This window comes from Nicotiana tabacum, chromosome 4 (assembly GCF_000715075.1).
Source record: "Nicotiana tabacum cultivar K326 chromosome 4, ASM71507v2, whole genome shotgun sequence".
In the NCBI taxonomy this organism is placed as follows: Eukaryota; Viridiplantae; Streptophyta; class Magnoliopsida; order Solanales; family Solanaceae; genus Nicotiana; species Nicotiana tabacum.
Window position 1 is genome coordinate 68,830,538 of NC_134083.1, and position 12,465 is coordinate 68,843,002.

Genomic DNA, 12,465 nt, shown 5'->3' on the forward strand with positions numbered 1-12,465 from the left:
TGATTCCCGAAATTTCAGTAGCTTCGTTATGTCATTTATGACTTGTACGCAAAAATTTGAGTTCATTCCGGATTGGTTTGATATGTTTCGGCGCAAGATTTGGAAGTTGAAAGATTTAAAGTTCATTAAGTTTGAATTGAGGTGCGATTCGTCGTTTTGATGTTATTATATGTGATTTGAGGCCTCGAGTAGATCCGTAATATGTTTTGAGACTTGTTGGTATGTTCGGACGGGGTCCCGATGGGCTCGGGTGAGTTTCGGGGTGGTTTCAGACCATTTCTAGGCCATTTCTAGTTGTTGGTTTTTGGCTACATAGGTGTACATTACGATAGCATGGACCTGGCCGCGATAGCGAAGAGAAAAATAGGAAAAATGGAAATGTGCATCGCGATCGCGGAAGCCTTCACGCGATCGCATAGAATAAAATCTCTGCTGCACTGATCCAACTTTAGAAGTTTATATCTCGCAATATATAAGGAATTTGAAAATAATCTAAAAATAAAAGTTGTAGCGCTTGGTGTCTAGTTTTGAGAAAGTTAAACTATTTGTCATTTGAAGTTTTGTACAAAAACTTATGACCATTATAATAGAAGCTGTCCAGAAGAGTTGGACAAGGCTGTTGGAAATATGTTCATCGCGATCGTGGGGAAATGACCGCGATTGCATAGAGTAAAAATGTGCTGGAAATTTTTGTGCTTTGCGATCGCATAGGGTAAATGACTGGGCAGCAGAACTTATGTTCTGAAAATGAGACTTCGTCTCATTTTCTATTTTTTCAGATTTTGGAGCTTGATTTGGGCGACCTTGGAGAGGAATTTCACCACACAACTTGGGGTAAGTGTTCTTGACTCCCTTGTGATTATATTTCATGAATTAATCTTTATTTTTGGCATTAGATTATTGATTTTTCAAGAGAAATTGGAGGAATTTTCTATAATTCCTTAAAATGAATTTTTGAGTTTTGAACATCGATTCAGAGTCAGATTTGAGTAAAATTAGTGTGGTTGGACTCATAATTGAATGAGTTGTCAGATTTTGTAAGTTTCATCGGATTCCGATACATAGGCCCCACTGTCAATTTTTCGAGCGGAGTTGGAAATTTTTATAAATTGTTAAATTATAAGCATTGGAGTATATTGTAATTAGTTTGCACGTGGTTTGAATAGATACGAATCGTTTGGCTTGAATTGAGGAGATAGGAAGGCGTTTGGAGGTTGATACACGCGGACTGAAAATTTCTGGGCATTGTTTATCTTGCTCGGCATTGGATTGGCTTGTTTGAGGTAAGTGTTTTTCCTAACTTTATTGAGGGAATTTTTCCAACTAATTGCCATTATTTGTTGCATGCGGGGTGATACATATATGAGGTGACGAGCATATATGCATGTGCCAGGGTTAATCATGCTCGGGGGTAAATTATATGATTTATTGTGCTTTATAAAATTATGCGACACTCTTGTTTCATGTCTTCTATGACTTCTATATTTCTATCAATATCACATTAAATGCTAGAAACCCTGATTTGGCTTAATGTAATTTGATTAAAAACCTGACAGACTTTTGTGAAAATTATTGATGTGCTAAATCCGGTCGTTATTATACTTAATCACAAATACGACTCTACGACCGTTATTCTTGAGATTTTGAATTCTATGCAAGAGTTGAAGATCATTTTTGAGACTTGCAGAAATACTGGAATAATAAAAGTCTTGAAGTTTATTGAATTGTTATTGGCTTGAAAGTCGTGATTGATGTTCAATTTGGAACATTCGTTTAAACACTCTCCTTGATGTTATTTATGCTTCCTACCTTGCTTGTTAATGATATACATGTGCTTGGTAAGGAAGAGTGTAAAGCACGAAGGGTGATGTTGTGCCATTTCATATACATTATCATGTGAGGGAGAGTGTAAAGCACGAAGGGTGATGCCGTGCCATTTCAGTTATATTATCATATGAGGAAAAGTATAAAGCACGAAGGGTGATGTCGTGCCATTCATATATATTAATATGCACGAAGGATAATGTCATACCATTTCATATACATTATCATGTGAGGGAGAGTGTAAAGCACAAAGGGTGATGCCGTGCCATTTCAGTTATATTATCATGTGAGGAAAAGTATAAAGCACGAACGGTGATGCCGTGCCATTCATAAACATTAATATGCACGATGGATAATGCCGTGTTCATATACATTATCATGTGAGGATGAGAGTAAAAGCACGAAGGGTAATGCCGTTCCATTATTTTTATATTATCATAAGTTCATGGCACGAAGGATATTTCCGTGCAGGCGAGGACGAGAAACATACATTATATTGTGATATCTTTTCGTTGTGTATACATTCATGCCTTTATCTTGAGCTGTTATTGTGCACCTATATTTTTTATGTGACTTGTAGTCGTTGTTCTTTCTGTGTCCTCTACCCTAAGTGTTGCAGTGTATCCATGCCTTCTATCTGTTTACCTTGCAAATGTTATGATTTTCTTCTTGTTTGTTATATTTGCATCTGAGCCTTCTACCATGCTAATTAGTGAAATTCATATTCTTCCTTCCTAATTGTTGTCATAATTTATATGCCTTTTTCCCAGCATGGTTCCCTGGTCCATATGTACTACTTTGTTCATTGTTGCTTCCTGTGTGCCTCCCACCTTATTTCTTTTATTATTACTGGTATTTATCCCACCTAGTTGGTAATGTTATATGTATACTCTGTGAGAAAGAGATAAATGCACGAAGGGTGTTGCCGTGCCAATTGATTTGATCTACATATATAAATGGGGTGAGAAAAAGACAAGTGCACGAAGGTATTACCGTGCCATTTGATGTGATATCTGGAATATATTCCTCATACCAGGAAAGTTATGAATTTGCTATTGTGATTTCTCCTAGTAATCTTTTTCTGCCTCGCATAGTTGTTTCATTGTACCCCTATATGTTATGTTCTATAATTATTTCTATTGTTAGTATAATGCACAGGTTATAACAGTGAGTATCTTTTTACTAAAAATTCTCGTCACTACGTCGACGAGATTAGACAAAATACTTACTGAGTACATGAGGTCAGTTGTACTCATACTACACTTCTGCACCTTGTGTGCAGATTTTGGATGTTGATGTTACGGTGTATGACGGGAGCTGGTGTTGAAGATGTTTCCGCAATCCGGTCATAGCTGCCTCTTGTTCTTGGTAGCTTTAGAATCATTAATCTGTTCATGTATATGTCAAATAGATGATGTATTTTATTTCATATCAGCTTTGCAAATTCTAAATTTTAGAAGCTCATGATTTGTACTACCAGTCTTTGGGAAAAGTAGATAGGTTCAGTTATTTTATCATTTATTCTCCTTGATAAACCTAATTAAATTGGATTGTAGTTAATTGGCTTACCTAATGGGTTGAGTTAGGTGCCATCACGACTGGTCAGATTTTGGGTCGTGACAACTATTATGCATATAAGAGTCTTGATTCTCTGCAAATTTTTGGATCAACTAGTTTTATTTAATTTGCTTGAATATACTCCATGTTTTGTGCTATTAGTTTTCTTTAATAGCAACAAGTTATTGCCTTAATCTTTAGGCCATGATGATTCTTGTATGAGTATTAGATTTATGTATCAATTAATTATTGAGCCTGCTTCTGTATTCTGTTGCTTCAAATCTGACTATGATTTTGAGTGGGATGTGGTTTAAAATTCTTGAATCATGATACATCACAAATTTAATATGTTCATTTTCAAGAATTATAATACCAAAAATTTTGACAATTTATTCAAGTAACGAATTTGGCAGTGATTGATTTCACCCGCAATTCATAATATTGGAATTATTAGGTTTGATTCGTTAATCATCAAAGTGGTAGAATCTTTATTAATAATTAATTTCAAAATAGTTGAACTCATATTCATTTATCCATAAATTGTGATGCTTATAAACGATATAATATTTATGGGTAAATTGAAGTCCTTGATTATAAGATATTTATGGGTCGCCCAAAGGTTGATAGTTTGTTCTTATAATCATCGCACATTAAGTCGATGATTTATATGTACTATTAGTTCTATTTATGTATATCCAAAGATAGTAAGTATTACTAACTGGTGCATTAAAAATTATCGAATTAAGTTAAAATATTTAAGTATCATAATGTCTAAAGTTGTATTTTGGTGATTCACCCAAAGGAGGACATCAATATACATTTAATAATACATAAACCATTCTGAATCTAACAATATATTTAATTTTTAACTCAAAACATTAATGAATGAGCATATTTATTTGCAGCACTTGCTTGCTCTTCATTCGCACTCTGCTTCTGTTACGACTTTTAACGGACTCAACTTCTCAGATTGGTGTGAACAGATCAAATTCCATCTCGGAGTTTTAGATCTTGATGTTACACTTTATATTGAGAAGCCAACTGCTATTACTTAAACTAGCAGTACTGAAGAAAGGTCCTATTTTAAGCACCGGGACATGTCCAACAGACTAAGCCTAATGTTTATACGAATGAATATTGCGGGCAACATTAAGACTACTCTTCCCAAAACTGAAAGTGCTAAAGAACTTCTGAAACTTGTGAAAGAATGCTCCCAAACTACTGATAAATCTCTTGATGGGACACTAATGAGCACTTTAACCACCATGAAATTTGATGGTTCACATACCATGCATGAGCATATAATTGAAATGACAAATATAGCAGGAGGACTTAAGTCTTTAGGAATGGAAGTGGAGGAGATTTTTCTTGTTCAATTCATCATTAAGTCATTGCCATCTGAGTATGGTCCTTTCCAAATGAATTACAATACTATGAAAGACAAATGGAACGTGCATGAACTGCATAGAATGCTGGTTCAAGAGGAAACAAGGTTGAAGAATCAAGGAACCCACTCCATTAACCTTGTAGGCCATCAAGGAGCCGGAAAGAAAGGAAAGAAACATAAAAAGGTTAAATAGAGGCAACATAATGTCAATGAGTCCTCTTCTCAAGTACGTAAGAAGGAACACAAGAATGATAAGTGTCTTTTCTGTGGAAAACCTGGACACTTTCAGAAAGATTACATGTAAGGTAAGGCATAGTTCGAGAAGAAATGTAAGCCTTGTGCTTTTACATGTCTCGAATCAAATTTAACTGAAGTTCCTTATAATACTTGGTGGATTGACTCTGGTTCTACTGCTCATGTTTCTAATACGAAGCAGGGATTTCTTACAACCCAGATCATAAAACGGAATAAAAGATTTGTGTACATAGGGAATAGAGTGAAGGCTCCATTTAAAGCTATCAGGACTTATCGCTTAATCCTAGATACTTGGCATCACTTAGACTTATTTGAAACTTTTTATGTACCTTCTCTGTCAAGAAATTTAATTTCCTTGTCTAAGTTGGATAAAGCTGGATATTTTTTAAATTTTGGCAATGGATATTTCAGTTTGTTTAAGCATAATCATCTCATTGGTTCTGGTATTATTTGTGATAATTTATACAAATTGAACCTTGATAATCTGTTTGCCGAAACCCTCTTAACTTTGTATCATAATGTTGGAACTAAACGTAGTTTGGTGAATGAACATTCTGCTTACTTGTGGCATAAATGTTTAGGTCACATATCCAACGAAAGACTGGAAAAGGTTAGTTAAGAATGAAATCCTTCCATATTTAGATTTTACAGACCTTAATATTTGTGTGGATTGTATTAAAGAAAACAAACAAAACACACAAAGAAAGGAGCCACAAGAAGCACACAACTTCTTGAAATTATACACACTGATATATATGGTCCTTTTGATGTCACTTCTTTCAGTAAGGAAAGATATTTTATCACATTTATTGATGACTTTCACGTTATGGATATGTCTATTTGTTGCATGAAAAATCTCAAACAGTGAATATCTTAGAGGTATTTATTAATGAGATTGAAAGACAAATAGACATAAAGGTGAAAATAATCAGGTCAGACATAGATGTTGAGTATTATGGAAGATATGACGAAACTAGACAACACCTTGGTCTATTTGCTAAGTTCCTTGAAACTTGTGGCATATGTGCTCAATACACAATGCATGGTGGTCTCGTCCAAGTCACACCTCTATTTAAGGTTATAAAACGGTCGATGCAATAGTAATATCCAACAAGGAGTCGGGGTCGATTTTCCACAGGGAGTTATGAATGGGACTTAGGGGTATATATTATAGTGTATGAGCTTGAAATATCTCAAATTGCACTTTCACAAACTTGGGTTGTTTCTAGGTCTAATTTAAGATAAAATTACAAACTAAGAATTGAAACTAGGAAAGTGTTTTTGTTGTTGTTTTTCAAATGATGTAAAAGGCCTAGGGCTATGACCTTCACCTAGGTGTTTCCCTAACGGGTTGTAAATTTTAAAGCTTGTTTTATTGGTCGGGGTGTATTATAGCTATCAATACTCAAGTACCCACTCAATACCTCTCGGTAAGAGAGTGATTTTGCCAAATTTGACTTTCTCAAGTCCAAATGAGTACTGAACAAAACGGTTGATACAACGCTCAAGTCGAGTTTTACTATCTCTAGGTTTAACCCTTTAATTGGGACTATCAATCTCTCGATTTACCCAATTTTTTGTTAGCCAAGTTTTCTTAGACTAAATCTCTCTTTCTCAAGTAGAGACCAAGTCAAATAGGCATGAACTAATGTTTGCAACCATTTATTCTACAATTAAAAGCAAGAACAAGGCTAAATAATAAACATCCAACCATAAAAAAGCAATAAATCAAACACCTATTAAGATTACACTCTAGGGTTGGGTCAAAACCCTAGTGAAAATCTAGCTACCCATGCTTAAGATAGAAGAAATAGAAGAAGAAATGACAATTAAACTCATATTGATAATTAAAATGATGAACTCAATATTCAAAAAGCTCAAAATAGCAAAAACTACTAAAAGGAGTAAAAGAAACCGTCTACTGTAGCAGCTGATGTCAAAACTTAACCTAAAAAATTGAAACTCTTCTATTTATACAAAACTAGAATTTTCGGACAAAAATACCCTTTCGGAGGTTCTGCGGCCGCACAATTCCATGTGTGGTCCACACTTTTCTTTAGCTTGATAGGAGTGAGAATCTGCGGTCCGCACAAATGTGTGTGCGACTGCACCTTGCTCTTCTACGGTCTGCACAAATGTGAATGCGGCTGCATAGCTGTTCTTCTGCGGCCGCACAATAATTGTGCGGTCCGTACTTTTGTTGAACTTGAGATGCAGGTTCTCTGAACTTTTTCTCTTACCCAGTTTTTGCGACCGCACTTTTCACACTTCTCTGATGGGCGTTTCTTCACATTCTGCGGCCGCAGATGATAATCTGTTATCCGCACTTGTGAGCTTTTGTGCATGTTTTTTGTCCTTGAGTTCAGATCACTCCTTCTTAAGTTGGATTTCATCTTGGGAGATCATCTTCCAATTTTTCTATAATTAAGCACATTTTATCAGTTTACGGAAACACAATTAAGAACTTTTGGACTAAAACGAAAGCAAAAAGGCGCTAATAAGTAGTCAAAATCCCCACTTATCAACTCCCCCAAACTTAAGCTTTTGCTTGTCCTCAAGCAAATAAGGTAATTCCCACCTCCACAAGTTAAGAGCTATTCCAGCTAATCAAAGATGCATAAATCACACATCACTTGGGACCAACAATTACCCACAACACTTATGAATTATCAACAAGGCAATGAGTTGAACTTTTAAGCACAAATAGTTCTAATGTGACACTTGAGCATCAAGAGTTGACTTTATTCATCAAGGAAGCTCGTTTTTTCATGTAGGCCATTGTGGATCTCAAACTCCTCCCCCTATACTCTCCGTTTGCATATCTCACTTAAGAATATAACACTCAATTCAAAGATTTGTGATAGGTTCGCTCATCTCTCTCAAAAGAATGTCGCAAGTACGACTTTAAGTACTATAGGCTTGCCCCTCATGTAAATCACCACTAATGTACGTTCACTCGACTTGAAATCATGTAGGGCTTTTTCCAGAATGCAATGAAGGTTTTTGGACTAAGGTTGGATATGCTATGATAGAACGAGTTCATCTTTCCTTAAGCACTTCATTTTCTCTTGTCGGCTCATGCTTTGCCAACTCTTTGAGGCATTTTTTTTCTTAGGGGGGAATAGAGAGATTTAACATCACTCTTTCTTGGTCATGATATTCATTTTCACCTTCTTTGCTTTCTCCATGCTTTGCATCATTACTTTTCTTTGAATCCCTTCAACTCTTCAACTTATTCACTTTCTTTTTGCATTATTCTTTTTGTTCTTTCTTTCTTTTTCTTGCTTTTCCTTCTCTTTATTTTTTTCTCTTTTTGTGCCTTGATACCTTTTTCAAACTTATCGTCTCTCCCCCAAACTTATGTTTTAGCCAATTGAAAAGTGTTAAGGAAGGTTCGGGTGCCAAGAGAGGGTCATGACAAAACGGGTAAAGGCTTGTAACATAGTTATCAAATGAGAAAGGTTTTAGGCTCAAATGAGTTGACTAGGGATAACAACATTGGTGGGCCATGGAAAATTTCAAGCGGGTCATGGAGAGCCTACAATCACTTCTCGAGCCAAGCAAAACTTAAAATTTTGCCTCAAAACATATTCGAGGCAAGTTCTAGATCATTCGCACGGGTACTTGGACTTGCAACAAAAACATCTCATCTCTCACGTAGCTGGATTATTAAAGAGGATAGAGTCGAGGGCCCACAACGACCATATTCAAGATTGAAAATCCCTATGGTTTGACTAAACCACTCGATGATTGCTTAAGTCAACATAAGAGTCAAAAGATCATTAACTAGAGCTATTTCTTTCCAAAAAGCTTGTTTTTACCCATAAGCACGTAGTTAAATGTGTTGGTACCAAGTAAAGCATGTTTGACTCTTCGAGCCTGACTCAATTATGTCTTTTTATTCATTATTACTACTATTCTTACCTAAACACCAAAAATGAACTCAATCCCTTAAGAAGGTTGTCACGCCATCCATCGTTGGGAAGAGTCATCCGGTTTATACAAAAATTACCTTTGGAAAGAACCGTAGAATTAAGAAAATCAAAGGCTTATTGTTCACTAAAACATAAAAAGAAGCTACAAAATTAAAAAGAATCTACTAGATTAAACATAGACTAATAAGAAAACATAATAAAGAAGCTAAAAAGTAAACTACTGAAAGCATAATGAATATACATAATGAGAGAGGAAAAGAGAGAATATATATATAGAGTAAAGAGAAAGAAGAAAATATTGTCAGTTATTACAAACCAAATGTCTAAAGGTCATCCAAATAGCAAATAAACTCCACCCTCCGAATAAAAATAAGCATTGTCCCCAATGCTTAACAAAACAAGAATAAAGAAGGGTAAGAGTGAATAAGACTCCCTATGTGGCCTTGGACATATCCGTGTACATAGCAGCATCACCGCCCTCAGTATCCTCTAACTGGATCTCATCATCCTCAGCTGTGGGAGTAGCTGGGTTGGTGAATATCTGACGTACTGCCTCAGCAGTGTCAACAGCCAGGTCTGGCTCGTTAGACTAGCCAGCTGGTGCCACTAGAACTGATGGTGCTGGTGCTGGTGGTAGTGATGGTGCTAGATCTATCAGCATGCCAAATGGAAGATCTCCAGCTGTAACAATCTTGGTCACCTCTTTTTGCAGCTTTTCAATTGATTTCGTGGACGCCCGAGATTTTCTCATTTTCTTTACTTGCTTTCCCAGCTCCTCAATCGCTAATCCATGTTGTACCAAGGTGTTCATTATAGTGGTCTGGTTCTCCAGGAGCTTCTTCAAAGTCTCCTCCACTGTCGGAGGTATCTAGGGTGCCGGCATAGATGAATACATTGTAACAAGACCAGATAAGTCAGACAGCTTTGCAGTAGCTGTCTGCATCTAGTTGTTGAGGCTCGCCAAAGTCTGGGAGATTTGCAACATAGATAGTGGAGCAGAAGGCATAGGCACCGGCTTCAAATCCGATGTGGAGGGCACTGATGCTGAAGGACCTGAAGAAGGAGGTGGAGGCATAGCTGTTGCACCATCAGAAGGCTCTGCTGAAGTAGATGGCATGTCAACTGTCTCAGCAGCTACCCCGGCGGGCTCATCAGATTGGACTACAGTAGTAGAGGGTTGACCATTTTTCATTGGGTTTCCACCACCCATCAAAGAATACCATGAGAAGGGCTTCTTCGCCCGCACCTTGGTATCAAAATCCCTCGGCTCCACCCCCGCATCCGTAAGGTACTTAGTAATAGTGTTGGGATACGGGTAGGAGGTGTCACCTTGCCTGGCGACCACATACATGTTGGCCGACATCACGACACCCATATTGATTGGGTACCCGGCCATGATAGAGGCAACTAGCACTGCCCGCGGAATTGGAAGATTTGTTTCATTTCGGCACAGGTCTAGTTTGCTACACACAAATGTTTTCCATCACTTGGCCATAAAATTTAGGGTGTTCCATGGAATAGGAACCCCTGCTGTGATCCATGCTGGAGGCGGCCCCAGAGCTGCAAGAATCTCAACTAGCCATGGTCGAACTGCATCTCCCAGTGCTAACGTTTCCAGGTATTGCACAAGCTCCACATCCTCAAACCCTAAATACGTGTTCTGGGTATTCTGATCGAATCTCACCTTTAGATTTCTAACTCTTGTTACCTTGGTCCCCTTCTTTATATGCGCCACTTTGGCGTAAAATTCCCGGACCAGGTATTCCTTGGCATCTATCACACTTTGGGTGAACCACGTCCACCCCTTCTGCTCCGGGAACTGTCTCAACACTACCGGGTTGTATTTGTCAAGGTCTTTTAACATGAACTGACGCTCAAGAGTGAGCAATCTCAAAGGCCACCAATTTCGAAAACTTGTGAAATCAGTCAGACTAACAAACCTATCTTCCCACATCTCTTTATTCCTCGACCTCTCAAGGCCGACAACTCTGGTATCACCTACTCTACCATCATCCGGAATATCATCCACATCAGTTGTTGATGCTTCAAGGACAGGTGTAGAAGAGGGCTTTGAAGCCTGACTTGCACTCTCTGAACCCTCGAAAGTGCTACGTGAGGAGGAAGGCTCGTCTCTAAGTTGGTATCTGCCCTGTGGCTGTGATTGAACAACAGGTTGCTCTTGCACAAAGTCATCCTCTGACGCTTCCTGAGATGGGGCATATGAACTAGATTCGGAAACTCGGCCTGCTGTGGCTTTCTTACTGATTACCCTTTAGAGGGTGAGGGGTAAATTGCTTTTGCCTCTGCCTCTGGAAGGCTCACTCCTCCCCTTTGATGTATCACCATGACCTCGTGATCTAACCATTTTCTGTATCAAATAGCAGTAGGAGTCAGTTCAAGTGCATATAAATAGACATTCACAGAACAAAACATGTTTGTAGGTTGGGGAAGTGCGGTCCGCACAATTACAAGTACGGCCGCATACTGGGTTGTGCGGACCGCATAATTTGGACTTGCGGACTGCATAATTTGGACTTGCAGCCGCATAGATGAAATTGCGGTCTGCACAATTTTGAGTGTGACCGCATATCTGAAGTGCGGTCTGCACAATTGTCAGTGCGACCGCACTATGAGTACCTCAAAATAGCAACTCTTTGAAGACAGAGATTGGCCGGATCTGTGACCGCATACACTTTTCTGCGGTCGCGATGGGATTTTTGCGGTCCGCACAATTTTAAGTGCGGTCCGCACAGTTTTACCTCACCAACTGCCCCAGTTAACACTTCCGCGGACCGCACAATTTCTTGTGCGGTCGCAAATTTCAAACTTAGATTGGGCAGATCCCTTAAGGGTTTCGATTTATGCACAAATTGGACATAGTAATAGCAGCTAAACATGTTAATCAAGATACCCATTCCCCAAATAGCAATTAGGAGCTGACCCAACACAATTTACACCCCACATAGATATAAAATTAACTTCTAATGACAAATGGTCTAAAATAACTAACAAATTATAAATTAAACTAAGAAAATTGAAGAATCCTAGAAGTGATTTGAACATACCAGTGATGAAGCAGTGCTAAGGAATGATCACATATGCGTATCTAGGTGGTAGATGATTGAACACATGTGTGCAAAGTTTTAGCCCATTTTTTTCTCAGAGAATGAAAAGTTTGTACAGTAGCCTTACCATTACTATTTATACACAACGGATCTGGCTAAGGAACAACGAGATGAGTGCGGCCGCAAAATTTCTTCTGCGGTCCGCACTTTATTACCTGGAGGTTCAATTTCTTTTTATGATTTTGTGGTCCGCAAATTTAGCTGTGCGGCCACAGATTTTGGTGCGGACCCCAGAATTCGCTATGCGACCGTACATTGGTTGTTTCTCTAACATACAAACTTCAGAGAGTTTGTATTTTTCCATCTCAATTTGTGCGGTTCGCATAAGAATTGTGCGACCGCAATTGCCTTCTGTTGTAGCTATCAAAATTGTGCGGTCCGT

The 12,465-nt window shown here is 38.1% G+C and overlaps 1 protein-coding gene across 1 annotated transcript; it reads left to right on the forward strand.

Moving 5' to 3' along the window:
- Positions 1 to 4,511: 4,511 nt before the first annotated feature.
- LOC107797294 (uncharacterized) lies at positions 4,512 to 4,961 on the forward strand. Its single transcript, XM_016620168.1, has one exon. It carries the CDS (start codon positions 4,512 to 4,514, stop codon positions 4,959 to 4,961), a length of 450 nt encoding a protein of 149 aa, XP_016475654.1.
- Positions 4,962 to 12,465: the final 7,504 nt, after the last annotated feature.